The sequence below is a fragment of the Cupressus sempervirens genome, chromosome 11 (genome assembly GCF_028749045.1).
Source record: "Cupressus sempervirens isolate cs-2001-9-10 chromosome 11, ASM2874904v1, whole genome shotgun sequence".
In the NCBI taxonomy this organism is placed as follows: Eukaryota; Viridiplantae; Streptophyta; class Pinopsida; order Cupressales; family Cupressaceae; genus Cupressus; species Cupressus sempervirens.
Window position 1 is genome coordinate 210,505,143 of NC_143128.1, and position 20,223 is coordinate 210,525,365.

A 20,223-nucleotide genomic window follows, 5' to 3' on the forward strand; every position below is an offset into this window, starting at 1 on the left:
CAACAACTATCAAAAAACTTGGAGGCCATAAGGAAAGCAAAGAGTACATCTTACAAATTTATCTCTTTATTAGTTTGCATATTATTCTTGTTAGAAGATTAGAAGGATTGGAAGATTGGTTTGATGATGATATGTTACATTCATGACTGAATTTTTCATTAATGTCAACATAGCATGTTTGATGTCTGCTATGGTATTTGACAGAAGAACAACAAAAAGATTAAGTTGGTATAGATGGCTAGTTGAGCATGATAACCACCTAAGATTATGGGAGATACTTTTGAGTATCTAGTATATGTAGTTAATGTCAAAAGCAGAAAGGATAAGTCTAGAAGAAGTTATGTAAGTTTTGGTGATGTTTGTTCTAAGATAGAGTTTACAAAGGCATGTTCTGGAAAACTTGTTATATCTCCTAGCAAAGTTGATATCTTGAGGATCAAGGTTGAGGACATGAAGAAGACATGTTGAGGATGATGTGGATAAGCACTCTCGTCATAATGTTGCATGTACAAAAAGTTATTCAAGTTGCAAGATGGAAGATTAAGGTTATCGCTAAGTGTAACATATTCTTAGTGTGGTCCTATAATAATTAATTAAGAAGGACTAATAGAAAACTTAGGATTTTATGGACTTGATATAAAGGAAGAAAATTTTCCTTTATTATGAAGTGTGTGGATGTGGATGAATGTGAATTGTGAATGTTTAGAAAGTAGCAGAGGATGCGAAGTTGAGCAGAATAGAGCGAAAGTGAAGGAAACTTCATTGTTGAGGTTTTGTTGAGTGATCTGAGGTTTGATACTTGGATCTGAGGTTCGTGACTTGGTCTACAAGATCTAACAGTGATTTTTTGATTGATAGGACAAAGGAAAGGATAGAGGAAAGAAGATGATACCAATAAATTACTTGTTTGAGCAGTGAGCTCTTCTTGTAGTTTAAATTGCATGTTTGGGCAGTGGGCTCTTCTTGCATACATTATACCACAACTCCTAATAGGTTTGGAATCTCCTAATAGGTATTCAAAGTCTCCTAACAAGGACTCATTGTAATAAATGTTGTAACAAACTCCTAATAGTGTCTATGCTCTAATAGGGAATATTTATATTAGTACATCATCTTGTGGGAATCATTCTCACCAGGATTTTCCCTCTGATCAAGGGTTTCCCTAGTCAACTTATCTAGTGTAATTGTCTATGTGCATCTTTTTATGGTTGTTTTTTACATTGGTTGAATGGTTAAGTTTGTTTATTGAAGATAAATGTTTTAATTGTTGGAGAACAGATTCACCCCCCCCCTCTCTCAGTTATCTTGGTGAACTATTATTTCTAACGCTTATATGTGTAGAACACATTTCCTACATTTGGAAAAGTTTCTGCGAAGACCAATAGGTCTATTGCTATACAAATTTCAAAATTCATAGAGCAACTAGGTGATAACTTTGATTCAATGATGACAAGTTATTTTGAGGATTTGAAGAAATCCATGAAATAGAGGTTAAGGATCCCTGTATCCTTAGTGAAGAAACACTATGATGATATTTGTTTCTTATTGGATGTTGACCACACATATGTGTAAGAAACTATACCTAGGTTCAAATGGCTCAAGCCCTTGCTATATGAGATTAATGTAGATGAGGCCTTTGCAACAATTACAACCTTATTGGTAGAAGACATTGATAAGAGTGCCACCTCATTTGGGAACTATGAGGGAGCTAAATCAAGGATAACTATTGATTTGAAAGTAGCTACAATTCTTAGGAAGAAGAACAAACTTGTTAAAAATTTGAAGGAGAGATTTGGTGAAGGGAGAGAAGAAGACGAAGAAGAAGGTGATGATGAAGAAGAGGAAGAACAAGTTCAAGCCCCATTTGCATTAACTCAAGGACAAGCAGAGGATCTAGAAGAAGATGTAGAAGGTGTTGAGGGAGAATAAGTCAAGGAAGCACCAAAAGACACTAAGGCCAAGAAGAGGAAAGCAAAGGAACAAACAATGGAGAAACTAGAGAAGCCTGTGAAGAAGCCACAATAGAAGCCTACAGTACCTACTACTAGGTCTAGCACAAGGATGACCATTTTTCAAGCAAGTAAAGTTGTAAAGCCTAGAGGAAAGAGGACTCTTGAGACAATAGAGCTAAGTGAGCCTGCTAAGAAAACATACAAGAGATTGAAGATAAAGTCTGAACCTAAACCAAATTTAGATGAGGAGAGGATAGAGTCAGATGACTTGAGCCAATTCAAAGTGGTAAGCTACAATCCCTCCTCTGATATTGATAACTTCTGTGAAAATATTGTTACAAATGCAGATTTGTCTAGGTCCACACATGTAAATTTTGATGAGCTAGGGAATGAGGATAAGAATAAGGTTGAAGAGGCCATTTATGACACGATGACAACTTTTAAACCCACTCCACTAGAGTTTGTCAACTCATTACCTAATAGTCTATATGACCAAGTTTAGCAGAAGTGGCAATTTAGTTTGACCACTGAAAGATAAATAAGAGAGGCTCAATTAGCTCAAGTTATGCCTACTTTGGACAACCAAATTATGGCTAAATCCATGAATAAGTATAAGGAAATATATGCACCTAAATATAGAGCTTTCAAAATTTTAAGGAATAATATAGAAGAAGTAGTAACACAAAGCACATTGCTTTGGAAGACTATCTATGGGATACCTATCACGCTAGTTGAAAAGAAAATAGGTGATAAGGTATTTGAACCTAAAAGAGATGATGAAATAGATGAAGGTGAGCCAGAGAAGAATGAACAAGTCAAGGATGCTAGTGTGGATGGGACTAAGGAGACATCAATAAAAGAGACCACATCTAAGGATGAGCAACAAGATGTACCAGATGTACAAGTGTCAAGTGTCAGCCCTCTACACACATACCTATTGAGTCCATAGGACATAGTAAGAATCAAGGATATTCCTAACATATCAGCTCGGAACATTGATCCTTTGACTAGGAAAGATCTCAAGAAGATATTGGTTAATTCCACCACAACAGCAAAACTATGCACAAATTCTATTTTGGTGAGAGTAGATGTGATTGAGAAGGCAGAACTAACATCTGTAGGGGATAAACTAAAAGAAACACCCAATGTACCCCTCAATCCATAGAGGCACAACCTATTGCTACAACTAAGACACCATCTATAATGCCCATTATAGTATTTCAGATGAAAGAGGTCGAGGGACAACAAATAGACACATCATTTCCTTGCCTAAATAGTTTAGGTTTGTCTATCACTGTTACTATTGAAAAGGATGGAACTGAAGCTCACATAGCTCAGGAGACAAGTCATGTACCTACTCCACAAGTCCAACGTGAATTTCAAAAATAAGTGAAGGAGGATAGTAGGACTGAATAGTCAGAGGTGCCTACTAAGCCAAAGGAACAAATTGCTATGCAAACATTGGTTAACCTACAGATGCTACTCCACTACATATTTCAAGGCCTAGTCCTAGCACATCCCATGTAGAAGATACTTAATTTGGGGATGTAAGTCTAGATGAGGTGATTGACTTGCCCAAGTTTGATTTGTCAACAATCACAATTAAAAAGATGAGCATTCTACAGGAAGCTCTGCAGAGAAAGAAGAAGCAAGAAATAATGAGAAGGGAGTATAAGCAAAAACAAGTTTTGAATGAAATTAGAGACATATTTTATGATGCTTGTAGTCTCCCTAAGATGAATGAAGACAAGCCCATTATTGAATAACTTATCAGTATTGTTGACAAAATAAAAGATGAAGACTTAGATTCCAATGTGAAACTCTTAGAATGGTCTAAGAGGAAATTTCATTCAAAAGTACTTGAAAAGATTTATAGTGTTATTGCACTCAAACAAGTTGATCTAGCAACCAAAGTAGAGAGTGTGAAGAAGGTGTTAGAGAATATTTTCTCTCTCTACACCAAGCTACACCTATCAATCATTGGAGATTCTAGTGTATTTTACTTGGAAAAATACATGTGCCACCACCCAAACCTATGACCGTGGAATAGATAAAGGAGGCAAAAGATCACAATATAATGATGATTGATATAGCTTCCTCTCTAAACTATTCTAAATTTAATGAAGTTAAAGAATGTCCAACTATGTTTGAAATGTGGGAAAAATGGAGAAAGTCTATTGAGGTAATAAAAATGTGCAAAGAGCCAAAGTAGAAAGTTTAAGAGGCAAGTTCGATCAAATGAAAATGAAAGAAGGTGAAAACATTGTCCAATATAGTGAAAGAATCAAAGAAAGTGTGAGTGAAATCAGAGCTATAGGAGGAAAAATAATTAATGAAACAATGATCAGCAAGGTATAAGAACTCTTCTTCCTATTTATCCAATTAGAGTTTCATTAATTAGAGAGATGAGATGCAATCCATAAATTAATATAACCTTGGATGCACTTCATTAGAAGATTGATTTCTTTTTAATTGGACAACTTTGATAACTATGCTCCTAATCCTAGCAACTTTGAATATGCATTCAAAGCCAAACTAACTCTTGGTAGAAAAGGAGAAAACTCAAAAGGCAAATAGGTTGGCAGTGAAGAAGAAGATGATGTTGATGATGAACTTGAAGTTATTGAAGTTGTGCTTGCAAAAAGATTACCAAAAGGGAAAGGTAAATTTAGAGGTAAATTTAGATTATCAAAGGCTATCTAAGAAACAAAAGGAGTGCCCTGCATCAAACAAGCTAATTGTCATATGCTACAAATTGATGTAGTGGATGTATCTTACTTTAGGGATTGCCTAAAGTAATCAAAGAGTTGAAACTATAGATCAGTCACAAGCAAGCTGATACAGGAGAAACTAAAGAGATTCATATCTACATATTAAGATCACAAATCTTTGGCATTGTTGTCAAAGAGGGAGAAATACAGAAGAAATTTGTCAGTAACTAAAGGGAGATAGTTACTGATTAGGGGAAATATAAGAGATTGGGGATTGAACAAAGAGGGAGAAATCCTAACACACAGTATGAGGGAATAATGTTGACTGCTGAGATATCTGCTGATAACATCTACCTACTAGGAGGGAGATAACTATAGAAGGGAGATATAAGAAGTAATTCAGAGGGAGTCATAAGGATGAATTGATTGTTGATTATTTGTTGATCATAACAGAATAGATTTTGTAACCTATTCAGAAGAAGATAAAAGTTACTGATAGAGGGAGAGATTTCAATACAAGGAATTTTTTTTTTTTGGTATTTTGTTGGTCTTACTGTTTTAAACCTAGTCAGTTTGGTTGATCAGTTAAGTTTGCCATCAATGCCAAAGAGGGAGATTGTTGAAAACAAATTGATACAAGTATGATAAATGTGTTGCAATCATTATTTTTTCACTCACGTCAAACCTTCTATTTTTCTAATAAGACAATTGCTTATATGATTTAAGTACTATCATTTGTTTGATTGATGAAGAGGATTTGATCAAAAGATGTAACAATAGCACTTAGAGGAAAGGTTGAGTTATGATATGAAAAAGGAGTACAAGAGTCAACTAAGACATTGATATCATAGTGCATTCATAATCTACATAAGGTTGCAAAGGTTGGTTACACTAAATAAATTCATAAGAACAAGTTAAACAAAGTTTGTCTACCAAGCTTGACAAAATGGATAGTAGATGAGGAGCAAAGTTAGTGCAAGCCGAGCAGAAAATCAGTTGGAGCCGAGTAAAAGTCTATTTTAGTGTATGCTGAGTAAAGTTTAGTTGATGCCAAACACCAGTAAACATTAGTTCGTGCCGAGTGATTTTACAGAGGATGTCGAGCAACGTAGTATGTGCCGAGCATTAGAAGCAAGTTAATGTCGAGTGTTAGCATTATTAGAAAGATTTTGAATTCGATGGATCCAAGCCAACAAAGTTATTTTCTTGGATTGTGTGAACTGGGTGGAAGATAAGATTGTTGAGCTGGTGGCACGTAATTCACGATAAACCATCTTGAGACGATTGAAGGAAAAGTTTCTAGAAGTGATATGGAATGAAGGGTAGATTCATTAAATCCTACCTAATCTACCCTAACCCTAAATTGGACGATGGAGAATGAACGCCAAGAGATCTTAATTCTCTATTTATAGGGATGACTAGTCAGAAGCAAGGGTTGTCATGTGCGAGAACCTAAGGAAGACAAGGAGTCTAGGGTATTGCTTCATCAAGTGACCTAAGTGAAGAGTCTGCATTGGCATGTTAAGCAATAAGGCTTAAGGGTATGAATGCTTGAAGGGTGAACAAGCTATCAGAGCTGAAGAGTGTGAAAGCTAAGCATAATGGAGGATTAAAACAAAGATTTGTAATCTGCAAATGGAGTTGTAAATTGTTATCAGATCAAATCTTATTGTTACTCTCTAATAATTGTATCAGTCTAGGGTAAATCCTTTCGATTAAGGTTGACCTAATAGTCATTTGTAAATCCTTTAACCAGGTGACATTCCAAGTGAATGGTCCAAAATCCTCTAACAAGGCTCACTCCTAATAGGGTGATTGAAATCCTTTAATAAGGTCACATTTAATAATGTGTATTGTAACTTTTAACAGGGTTGGCCTTTCACAAGGCATCACTTCGTAAGAGTGAAAAAGAGTAGCATGTTACTGGTAGTTTTTCCCAAATTGGGTTTCCACATAAATCATTGTGTCAAATGTGTTGTTGAATCTGTTATGTTTCATATTTACATTTTTGCAAATTGATTTGATAGTAACCTACAAGTTTTAAGTGATTGAATAATCTTATGGATGAATGCATGATGATAAATGTTTTATGGGTTCACTAAGTTATGAAAAGTTTTATTTATACATCTAGACCTTAGATAACTGATTTACCCCCCTCTTATTTATTCTAAAGAATTCCAACATATAGTTCTAATATAAATTAATTTCGTAAAAAATAATAGAATAAATTTACAAATAATAATTAAAATTAAAATAAGATATCTTTATATATATATAAAATATTATATTTATAATGATTATTTAACATAATATATATAATCATGATATAAACTTACCAGAGATTAAAATTTAAAATTATATATTTATACATATTATTTTATTTATAATATAGTGAAATAATTATTTATTAAATGAATTGAATGTCAAAATAAAATTGTATTAAGTTTAAAGTTAATTTTAGGTTAATTTTAGTATTGTTTTAATATAATATAAAATGTTCAAAATAATTATAGACTAAGTAAAAGAAATTTAAAGTAAAAAATACAAATAAATTATATTTATTAAATGATTTAAGAAAAATATAAAATGTGTTAGTGTACATGCGTTCTTAATATTAATAATTTTAAAAAATGATATTTTATGAAAATGCACGGTGATACTTTTAAAAAAATGATATGTTCTAAAAATGTTAAATTTATCAGCCAATCATTGCTAAGATAAATGATTTTGATCATTTAATAATTTAAAAAATTAGCTTGTTAACTTTAGAATATTTTTCAACAAATAGGAAAGGAAAAATTCAAAAATAGTTTTTTTAATAAGAGCCAAATACTAATAAGGAACGCCTTCGGCTTATAAAGAAAAACAATTGCAGATTCTAATTAATAAAAACGCAGGCGCGTACGGTTTCTCATTCCAACTTGTGCGCTTATAAGTTCAGGGTACTGGGCTTTCATCTTAAAAGGGCACGGGAAGTTCCCAAGATGTCATGAGCAGCAGTAAGAAACCCAAGTAGAAGCTAGCTGGAGGTTGCTCTGGCACCAGGTTACTTTAGTTTCCTCTTTTCTTTTTTGTTTATGCATATAATTTATTTTGATACATTGAATAGTTGGCTTGTTTGGCTTTGATATTGAGTGTTTCTGTAACAAAATACAACGACTACAAGGTCTCTCTTAACCAACATGAAATTATTTGAAATGAACATTATGGGTGCTGCAGCTAAAACTCAACATCACTAACGTGAATATAAACGCCAATGCAAAGCAGAATATGTTTCAGATGATTTGGGGATTTGATTCTAAGGCATTTAGAACTTAACCCGCTTGTTGCCCATCTTTGCGACTCCCTTGAACCTTTCATGATAATTTCTAGGCCTACCAACTGCCCAGAAGAATAAGTTTAGAGATACCCACACCGCCATAGCTGCTGAAAAAACATAGTAAGAACTTCTATCCCGATTGAAAATCTCAATAGCTATATGCCGTGAGTATTTTTAACAGCGAGAGTCTTATCGCCAATATCTCATAGCTTATTGACCTTAGTTGAAGTAATTACATTGGCTTGAAGATGCATTTGTTTATAAAGACTGAATGGGGCGATTGTTTTAAGATTTTCTTAAGTTGTTTCCGGGAGACTTTAGATGTATGCTAATTTAGAGTCTTGGAGTGAGGTTACATTGTCAGTTCTTTAGGATTGTCCGTTGTATAGGCATTATGTTTGGAATTCTTCTAGGGTTTGCTGTCCGACTTTGTATAAGTAGAATAGTCCATTGGAAGCGGTATGCTAAATTTTTGGAACTGGGAAAGTTAAAGACGTGCTTGTTTTCATTTTATGTTTCTTTGTTTTGATTTGTAGAATGATATTTTATTTGAAAATTTTGATTTGGAATAATGCTCAAACACAAGGGCTGTATGTGCTTTTTTTTAAAAGGGAAAGTTATGTTTTCAAAGAGAAAAAAAGAAAGGAACTTATCATGTCCAGGAAAATTCAGTAACTGTATGGGAATGTTTTAACTTTTATCTAACAGTCTTCCAGAATTTCAGCAAAACTTAACATTTACAAACACCTGAATTATTCATCTGCAGTTTAAACCTTTGTTCCTGGTACTATGGCTACTGCTCGGGCTGCAGAATTTTATGTCCAAAAACGAGCTCATGTAGCAGAATATCCACTTCCACCTGGGACAGAAATAGACGAGACACTTCCAAAGTCAGTGGAACAGAAATCAGGGTTGGTTGCAGGGAATACAATTACTCTTAATGAAATTCAGAGAGATCGGATCACCAAAATTGCAGCTGCGCACTGGTCGATATCTCGAGATGGAGCCTCAAAGCCTTCTTTTAGTCCAAGTCTTGTGGATGAGATTTATAGAACTGAACTTCTTGATACAAGTGGCAGGAAATCTGTTCCTTTACACAGGGTAATGGTTCTTGAAGTCAGCCAATACCTTGAAAATTATTTGTGGCCTAATTTTGATCCTGAGAATTCAACATTCGAGCATGTCATGTCCATCATTCTAATGGTTAATGAAAAGGTTGGTCTCTTGATATCCATGTTTCTCGCAGTCTTCTTTTGAAAATGGTTCTTTTACATTATTTCCAATGTTTAATTGTACTTTAATAGATTTGATGTATTATGAATTTCCAGTTTTGAGCTTTTTTGTTGTAGTTACATCTTTACAATTTAGAAAGCTATCTCACTTCTATTTATTATTTACGCTTTTTCTTAAACATTTTTCTTTACTATGTTTGTGGTGTTTGTTTACTGTTGGGCTTTTTTGGACAAGTCAGTTTCGGGAAAATGTCCCAGCTTGGAAATGTTTTCATGACAGGGAGGAAGCATTTGAAGGTTTCTTGAGACGAGTTTTATTACTGAAACAGCAGGTAAAATAATTTCTCACTGCTGAGTAATTGCTCTCAACAATTTTGTGGCTTTTGATGTTATTTACTTTATGAATGAAGAGGTAACTTTCTTGTTTGTATATGGCATGTTTCAGGAAAGAAGCTTAAACATTGCAGAGAAGATAAATTACTTGCTTTTTATGATCCATTCATTCCAGGTACAAAGTTAGCCTCTCTTTTCCTTTAATCACTCTAATTATAAGATGCAACAGATACAGCAAGGGCGGTATGTTGGAAATTATGAGATTCATTCAGTGTCCTGGATGATGTTGATCTCAGCATCAGTTATTACCTCATGTCTATGGTGCCTATCTCAAATTGGGCAACAGTTTAGGTTCTTCTATACGGTCTCTGAACTGATTATTAAGATTTGCCACTTAATATTATGATTTGGAAATTCCAGGTGGTAATGTTTACGATAGTCTTGGAAATTGACATTTGCAAAAGACAAGTGATAATGTAGTGTTCCAAGTTCTGTACTAACTCTAGCCAAATGTTATCATGTAATTTAAGAATGTCTGTGTGTGTGTGTGTGTGTTCGCTGAATTCCTTGATGATTCAGTACCTCTGTTAGTGCAAAGCATAACTGTTTATGTCACTGTTAAGTTCAGGCTTCTAGCCTTTTACCTCCAAAAAAAACCACTGTACATGCCACTGTCACAAAATGTTATTAATATTCCTCAAGTATTTTAATAACCCTCATAATTTATGTTTCACAAACTTGGATTGCACAATAATCCTATGTCAAGGAATTGACTTTGAGGAAATTGCGTAATGCAATTAGTTAATAATCATAATTTTTAAATAAATAAATAAAAATTTAGATCTAGTTTTTAATTTTCTTGTCAACATTCTTTTGAGAGTATTCTAATTTTCATCTGCTTTCTCTCGTTATATATTTATGTATATGATGAAGGGTTCTATATTTATGTATATGTGGTAATGTTTACGATAGTCTTGGAAATTGACATTTGCAAAAGACAAGTGATAATGTAGTGTTCCAAGTTCTGTACTAACTCTAGCCAAATGTTATCATGTAATTTAAGAATGTCTGTGTGTGTGTGTGTGTGTTCGCTGAATTCCTTGATGATTCAGTACCTCTGTTAGTGCAAAGCATAACTGTTTATGTCACTGTTAAGTTCAGGCTTCTAACCTTTTACCTCCAAAAAAAACCACTGTACATGCCACTGTCACAAAATGTTATTAATATTCCTCAAGTATTTTAATAACCCTCATAATTTATGTTTCACAAACTTGGATTGCACAATAATCCTATGTCAAGGAATTGACTTTGAGGAAATTGCGTAATGCAATTAGTTAATAATCATAATTTTTAAATAAATAAATAAAAATTTAGATCTAGTTTTTAATTTTCTTGTCAACATTCTTTTGAGAGTATTCTAATTTTCATCTGCTTTCTCTCGTTATATATTTATGTATATGATGAAGGGTACTCCCCTAACACATCTGCAAACACATACTCTGTTACACTTAATGAAGGGCTAGTCCACCCAACATTCAAATATAGCATAACAAAGAGAAGAACACAAAAATTTGCAAGAAAGAAAATAAGTTGCTTTCTATTGCTTCAATAAATGGAGTACAATATTCAGAATAACACAACTCTTTAGCCTGGCGGGCTTTACAGATCCTGCAAATTGTGTCTACTACTCTCTAACTCTAAAATGAAGGAGATAATCTTCTCAATGTTGAATGTGTTAAGTTTCAAACCAGAAGGAAGAGACTACAAAAAAAATGCAGAACACACTTAAAACACCTGAGATTACCCTGAGAAAAACCCTTGTCACCGAGCGAAACAACCCAGCCTACTGAAAATAGATCCTTTATTTGGTTTGTCAGAACAAAATTACAAGATATGAGTTCCCTTCAGCCTTTACAAAAATTGATGATCAAACATTGGTCAACAGAGTACAAAAATGCATATATCTATAGAACATAGAACTCCCAATGCACATGAATAAATTTAACTCTGATGATCATACATTGGTCAACAGAGTACAAAAATGCATATATCTATAGAACATAAAACTCCCAATGTACATGAATAAATTTAACTCTGATACTTATATGCAGAGTTGACGACAATCTGAAAACTATAGACAATAAGAGTCACTTTAATAACATTACTGATTTGGTCTGTTCTGTATAATACCAAAAACACTGCCTCTACATAAAGATCATCCTGTTTTCTGATCAAATATGATGCAGAAAATCTATATTGCGTGAACTCCTATCGCCTGTTCAGATGACGAATTAATTCCTCCTGTGTGCTGAGAGGCACGGATGAATGAATCACTTTACTCTCTTGCTGGTTACAAAATAAGTGATGTGGCATCATTAATATTTTTAGTGAAGGCAAGAGGAGAACCGCTAATTATAATAATTGATATTGATGGTGAAGACTACGGTGAACCACTGCATATAGTATAACCGATCGAAAGCCAGAAAATATAGTATAACCGATCAAAAGCCAGAAATAAACCTGATGCCGCTTGAGAGAAGAAAGTAATGAGAACACTAGGTAGATAACTGTGCCATGTCATATGCTGAGATGGACTTCATAACAATACAATCACGCACAAAGGTCACGGAAACATGAGTGAAATCGAAGAAGACATGAACCAAAAAGGTAGCACAAACAATATAATCTTGAGGCATATACTCAGAATGCAAGAGCACAAATATGAGAAAACATCTCCATTATGAGAGCTTGAACAACAACAAAGAAGATTTGACATTAAGACTATGAAGGGGAGAGTTATGCATGCTGCAAAAATAGGTACACAGATCTCTATCACAGCAACTATTCTCAACACTCCCTCTTAGCAAGGGGGAGATCTTTAGAGTACCTTCTCAAGGCAATAGCATGAAGATGCAAACAAAGATACAATCAACAAAAAATAAGTCTTATCATAGATTCTCTTAATAGAATTGTTATCTCAGCATAGCAAGAGAAAACACCTAATTGTCATCATAATGACATACAAATTTATCTCATAAGGATATATTCACCATAGCTACTCTTAGAGGGTGAAAGAAATGATACACATGATTTCCGCCATGCCTATTCGTAGAGGGTGAGAGGGTTTGCACCTCAATCTTTTCCCAAGGAAGAATGCAATTCCACCATGCCTACTTGTAGTGGGTAGATCCTTCGGGCCTACTCGCAACGGGTGGAATAAGGGCTCACATCTCAGACTTCTTCTAGAGTAGTATGTATTTCCATCATACTTTCTCGTAGAGGGTGGAACAAGGGATCTCACCTCAAACTTCTCTTGTAGAGAAGAACTTATTAAGCATGCAATGAATCACTGAAGCGAAGACTCTTAGCAACAGCATCATTCTCCACAATACCAAGCTTATCCCTGAAGTGGCAAAACTTCACTCTAGGAAGAGGCTTGGTGATATTTGCAACCTGCTCTTCTGCAGAAATATACTTCAGCTCAATAGCCTTTCTTTGAACCATATCCCTCAGCTAATGGTACTTAAGCTCCACATGTTTTGACCTGTCACGAAAAACTGGATTGGCTGAAAGCTTTACACAACTTTGATTATCACACATGATCATAGTAGGTTCAGTAAGGTGACCAAATAAACCAACAAGTAATTTGCGAAGCCACTCAACTTCTTTTGCAGCCAGACATGCTACAATATACTCTGCTTCAACAGTGCTCTGAGCCACACAAGTTTGTTTCCTACCGCACCGAGAAACTATAGGTAAACCCAAGCTGAAACAACAACTTGAAGTACTCTTCTTGACAGGTACACACCCTGCCCAATCTAATTCAGAGAAACCTGGTAAAGTTAGGTCAACATCAGATGAAAATTTTAATCCATATCCCACTGTGCCACGAATATATCTCAGAATATGTTTGGCTGCAACGAGATGAATTTACCTTGGCTCATACATAAATTGACTCAATGTATTTACTGCATAACAAATATAAGGTCTTGTGTTAACTAAATACATTAAGGAATCAATTAGCTGTCTATACATAGTAGGATCAACCAAATTTGAAACGATTGCATTCTCATGTAATTTCTTCATACTTGCTTTTATAGGAGTAACAATAGATTTATAATCAAACATTCCAAATCTTGTTAATACATCTATAGCATATTTACCTTGACCTAAAATAATTCCATTTGGACTTTGCCATACTTCAAGCCCAAGGAAATAATGCAATAAACCAAGATTTTTCATTTCAAATTTTGAATTAAGCTCACTCGTCTCAAAATGATAAGATCATCATTACCAGTTAGAAATAAATCATCAACATAGAGCATGAGGATCAACACTTTGTTGCCATTTACAATTACGAATTTAGATCTGCATCATTCTTTTCAAAACCCAAACTTAGGAGATAGTTATCAATTTTTCCATACCATGCTCGAGGAGCTTGCTTGAGATCATATAAGGCTTTTTTCAGGTTGCATATATGAGATTCTTTATCATGGATTACAAATCTTTCAGGTTGTTCAATGCAAACTTGCTCTTCAATGATTAGATTTAAATCTGCTATCTTAACATCCATTTGATGAAGTTTTCAACCCTTCACTGCTGCAATAGCTATTATTGTTCCAATAGAAGAATAGTTGTTGCAGCTATTATTCTAGCTATTGTAGTATCCATTTGATGAAGTTTTCAACCCTTCACTGCCCTTCTTTCTTTACTGGGTCTCCAATATTGTTTGTAAGAGGCATCAAAAGTGTTGTGTAACAGCAGGATTTTCTTTTATTTGGAACTTATTCATTTTTGTAACTGCCAACCATGATATTGACCATCACCGTCCATTCAACATGGTGTGTGGCATTACAGTATTAATGTTGATATGCAATTGACTCCTCATCATCGTGTTTTAGTCTTACTCTCCTCATCATTCATTAAGTCTGTTTATGTGCTAACACAAGAGCGATGATAATCATCATCGGTTTCCGGGAGTTTCAGCATGTCGTGTTGGGAGAAATTTCAAGGAAAGTCTATTTTTCTTAAAGTATTGTCTTGGATGTCAATTGATCTCTGGTATGAAACGAGAGTCATAATATATTGTTCTCCGCTGTAAATTGCATGAGCAATAGTTTTCTTTAGAGGTTTTGATTCAGTCTACTATTGTCATAGAGGTCGGAGGAAAAGATGTTGACTCGAAGAAGCTTCAGATGTCGATTTTGGTTTTACCGCTTGTCATGATTAAACGGGCATCAAACTTTCTACAGCTACATTCAGCATGGATCATGCTGAGTGAGGTTCATAAAATGGACAATCCATGTAGAAGCCATTGAAGTCTGCAACAAAGATTACGATAGATAAGTTTTTATTACGCAATTGTGTAGTATTTAGGATTTATTATTGCTTTGGTTGCATTGATATTCCATACTGGCTATTGACTTCTATTATGGATTGATGTTATTAATCTCCCTTTTGTTGTAGGATACAACTAGAAATGCAATAAGAAGAGGATGTTGCTTTAATTAAGAGGGAGATGTTGAGTTTTAGAGGGAGATTTTTAGCTTCAGAGGGAGGCTTCGTAATTAAGAGGGAGTACTTATGGAATCCCCTTCATTCTCATATATGCTTGTGGTATTTGTAAAATTTGAGACTTAAATGGAACTAAGTCTTATTTTGTTATTTTATTTTGTGTGAATAAATGAGATTGTAAGATTAGCTATGATAACTCTTTCACTATGTGGTAGTGAACATCATGTTGAGAGAGTTCATGATGTCACCACGTTGAGAGATTCCGTGATGAGAGTTGGATGTCATGTTGAGAGATTCCATGACAATTCACGATAAGAGAATCCGTGATTAAAGGCTTAGCTGTGAGTCTCACAAATCTTTTCATGTTGAGTGATTCCATGTATATGAGTAATTGTTCCTGTTTTCATTCCATGAATATGAGTAATTGTTACAGGTTTTCATGTTGAGTGATTCCATGTATATGAGTAATTGTTATAGGTTTTCATATTGAGTGATTCCATGAATATGAGTAATTGGTACAGGTTTTCATGTTGAGTGATTTAATGAATATGAGTAATTGTTATAGGTTTTCATGTTGAGTGATTCCATGAATCTTATAGGATCTATGTGATGAGATTTTATCATTGACATTTTGGTTATAGTCTTGTGTGATTGTTTAGTGGAAGATCTCTCTTTGGCTAAGAGGGAGTGTTGAAGATGGTACCTGCGATAGAGATCTTTATCTCTGGAAATATGATCATTATTACCATTATTGTCACCTTGAGCTGAAAAGGATAACTTATGATTAAATTGTAATATTAATGAAATGACATGTGTCATTCGACATGCATTGAGGCATGAAAATTCGAAGAGTTGTAATTGTAATTGTAATAAAGAGTCACGTTTTGGGAAATTGGAGAGACCTTTGGTTGGAATGTGAAGAGTCTATCCTTCAGTCATTTATATCGCATGTAGCGATAGGCATTGTACTCTTGAACTTTTATGATTATTAAAATGATATTTTTTATTGTGTGGCTGGGCTTTTCCCTTCATTCTAGAAGGGTTTTTCAAGAATAATTCTGAGTGTCTCTTGCATCTATTATGTTCTTTTCTTATTTATCATCTTTGATTTCTGGGCTAAAGATTTAACACTAGAATCTTTGGATAATTTGCAAGCTACAAATTCATTAAATGTGACATCCTTGTTGGTTTCAATTTGTTTTTCTCTTGGAACATAAATCATATACGTTTTTGAAGAATCACTATAGCCAACAATTACCCCTTTCTTTCCTAAAGGGTCCAACTTCATTCTTTTCTCGTTAGGAATGTGAATATATGTTAGGCAACCAAAAATTCCGAAATAACTAATGTTTGGTTTGATACTTGAGAAAGCTTCTTTTCAGAGTCATGTTGTCAAGGATCTGATATGGACAACGATTCTGAATGTGTACTGCTGTCTTGCAAGCTTCAACCCATTGAAAAGTAGGAAGATTTTGATCATGAATTGTTTCTTTTGCTGCTTCAACAACTGTCATATTCTTTCTTTTAGCCACATTATTTTGTTAAGGATTATAGGGGACACAAAAATCCCTCTTAATCCCAGTCTCATCACAAAATTATGATAAATTCGAGATACACATTCTCCGCCATTGCCAGATTTTAGAATCTTAATTCTTTTGTTAGATAGATTTTCAACCAAAGCTTTGAATTCTTTGAAATGAGACACCACTTCGTCAGATTCTTGATATTTAAGAAAATATATCCAACACTTACGAGAAGAAATCATCAATGAAAGAAATATAATACCATATCCACTAAGAGATGCAACAACCCCGGGATCACATAAGTCTGAATGTAATTGTTCTAAAATTTCTTTAGTTCTAGATTCACTACTATGAAAAGAGCTCTTAATAATCTTACCTAGAGCGTATCCCTTGCATACTTCTTCATGATCCCAATTTAGTTTAGGAAGACCAACAACAACTTTTTCCATAGAGCCTAAAGTTCTGAAATTTAAATGCCCAAACCTCTTGTGTCATAATTCACTTGATTTTGAAGAATTTAGAGCAAGAGCATGAAGTGGATGAGTTGAAAGTGTGTAGAGGCTGTCAGGACTAATTCCAATTTCATGAGCTGATCTAAAATCAAAATTCTTTTTCCATGCCAAAACTTTACCATCAGTTAAAGCCACATGATATCTTCTATCCTCTAAGGCTGATATTGAAATCAGATTTCTTTTTATACCTAGAACAAATAACACATCACTTGAATGAAGAGGTATAATAGAATCCAATTAAAAATTTGTGGATCTAACACCTTTTACTGAATAATTAACATGATCACCAATGATGATATGTAAAGGAGAGTCCTTTTCCTTCAAATCAGAAAGGTGTTCTTTGTATCTAGTAATGTGATGAGATTCGCCACTATCAATCAACCACTTATCACTGTTTGTAGGAATATTGCTGGAAAGAGTAGAAATAAAAAAAAAAACCTTTAGAATTATTGCTAGATTCCTTTTGAGGATAAGAATTCTCGACATTCGCAACAATAACTTCATGAAGAGGTTTTAGTCTCATATTGCAATCTCTTACAAAATGACCAAATTTATCACACTCACTGAGCTCGAGAGAGATCTCTTTTCTTTTTCTTAAATTCAGGAGCTGATTCAAAACTTTTGCTTTTGAATCATTTGAAGTTTTCTTTCATCACTTTGCCATTAAGACATCTCCGACTGCTTCCTCTTGATTCCAACCCACACTTTTCTTGAATGCAATCTGCCCTTAACCACTCAAACTTCAGAAGTTCATCTCTTCCACTAATACCTTGAATGAATGACTCCCAAGAGTGAGGAAGACCATTCATTGCCAACATAACAAGATCTTTGTCACCAAAAGTTTCACCAATATTAGCAAGCCGATCTTTGAGTTCTATAATTTTCATAAAATAAGAGACCACGGATTCTCCTCTTAACATCTTTATGTGCAGCAATTGATGCCTTAGAGTAAGAGCTCTACTGGTTTTATTACATTCATATAGATTCATCAGAGTGTTGGACATTTCCTTAGCTGATTCCAATTTTGAAATTACTGGAATAAAATGATCTTTGATAGAGTCTGATGCAGGAGCACCTAGTGGTGTAAGGGCAATCCTGTATTACCCAAAATATGCTTAGTATTAGTTTCTGTTTAATGTGCTTGTATTTTTGGATACCCATTTGGGCCAAATAAAGATTCCAACTCTCATAGTACCACTATTAGTTTTCAGGGTTGGTGTTTTTGAGCACCTCGGGCAACGTGCCAATGTAGAAAATGGGTTTTTTGTAATTGAGCTATAATTATGATGATTTAGAGGGTGTACGTTGGAGGGACGATTGTACTTGCAATTTCAAGCACTCCAGAAAAAGAATAAGGTCAAAAGGCTTTAAGTTTATGGTTTGAAAGTTATTGCAGTTTTAAGTTGCTTGGAGACCTCCTAAGAACGCTTCAAAGTCAGATTTGAGACGACCTTGTATAGGCCCCAAAAATGGGGGATGAGCGAAGCTGGTCCATAAGCATATAGAGTTCTCAAAGAGCTTTCTATAAATGTAAACGGTTCGTCAATCGGAGCTCCGAATTAAAAGTTATGCTTCCTGGAAGTTGGACTACCATTTTTGGATTCTTCTAATTTTGCACAGACTTCGGACGTGTCTTCTAGAATCTTTTGCTTTGGCGGTGGATGCCAAATGACATATTCTAAAATGTATCCTAACCCTAAACCTAATTTGGGTTACTTAAGGTCATTTCTTGAATTGTAAAGGCAGTTTTTGTGGAGTTTGGGAGAAGGTACTGTGAGAAGGGTTTTTCTCCAGAATCCGATTATGTTGTAAGCCCATAGGGCATATCATTTCTGATAATAAAAGTCTCATTTCCTGTTGTGTTCATTTTGTCTTGGGTTGTGTCTTTATCAATCTCAATCATGTTCTTTTTGACCATCACTTTATTCTTCTTCCATTGAGCTTTATCAACATCATTTGATGATTCTGTAACATCAGAATTTATATAGTCAAAAAGATCATTTTCCTCAAGAACAATTAGAACTCTTGGCTTCCAAGAAGCAAAGTTTGAAGATCCTTCTAATGTGTTCTCAACATTCAAACCATTCACCATCTTCACACTGATAATGAAGAATTTTTCTTATCAAGAAGAGTAAACAAGATGATAGAACTTCTGGTTCAAGATCTAAATACTTCAAACTTGTTTTGATACCATGTTAAGTTTAGTACTAGAAGTAAGGAAGAGACTACAAACAAAATGTAGAACAAACTTAAAACACGCGAGATTGTCGTGGGAAACCCTCCTGACCAAGGGAAACCACCTAGCCCACCGAAAATAGATCCTTTATTTAGTTTCTCAGAACAAAATTACAAGATACAAGATCCTGTCAACCTTTGCAAAAATTGATGATCATTCATTGATCAACAGAATACAAAAATGTATATATCTATAAAACATAAAACTCTTAATGCACATGAATAAATTTAACTCTGATACTTATATGCAGAGTCAACAACAATCTGAAAACTCTAGACAATAAGAGTCACTTCAAAAGCACTGCCAATTTGGTATGTTTTGTATAATACCAAAAACATTGCCTCTACATAAAGATCATTGTGTTTTCTGATCAAATATGATGCAAAAAATCTGTACGCCGTGCACCCCTATCGCCTATTTAGATGACGAATTAAGTCCTCATGTATGTTGAGACATGCATAAGAATGAATCACTTTACTCTCTTGCCGGTTACAAAATAAGTGACGTGGCATCATTAATATTTTCGGTGAAGGCAAGAGGAGAGCTGCTAATTATAATAATTGATATTGATGGAAGACCAAGGTGAACTGACGCGTATAATATAGCTGATCGAAAGCCAGAAATAAACTGAACACCGTTGGAGAGAAGAAATTTATGAGGACGCCAAGTAGATAACACTACCAAGTCATATGCTATGATGGACTTCATAGCAATACAATGACACACTGATGAGATCATTACCAATAACAGAATGGACACAATAGGAAAGGGAAAACTTTATTAACTATGAAAATATGCCTATACACTCAGTACAGAGAAAACAGAGTTCAAAAACATGCCCTTTGGGCTTACAATAGTATAAAACTGGAGATAATTTCTCCTTCCAGTACC

General features: G+C 34.4%; 1 protein-coding gene across 1 annotated transcript in view; it reads left to right on the forward strand.

Annotated features, from left to right (window-relative positions):
• The first annotated feature begins 7,547 nt into the window (after positions 1-7,547).
• EMB2765 (P-loop containing nucleoside triphosphate hydrolases superfamily protein) overlaps positions 7,548-20,223 on the forward strand; it is a 118,365-nt gene continuing 105,689 nt past the window's right edge. The window contains exons 1-4 of the mRNA XM_089811948.1: positions 7,548-7,708; positions 8,749-9,197; positions 9,454-9,546; positions 9,660-9,722. Of these exons, the coding sequence (XP_089668074.1) occupies positions 8,772-9,197; positions 9,454-9,546; positions 9,660-9,722 (582 nt within the window). The 5' untranslated portion in view covers positions 7,548-7,708; positions 8,749-8,771. The remainder of the gene's footprint in view (positions 7,709-8,748; positions 9,198-9,453; positions 9,547-9,659; positions 9,723-20,223) is intronic.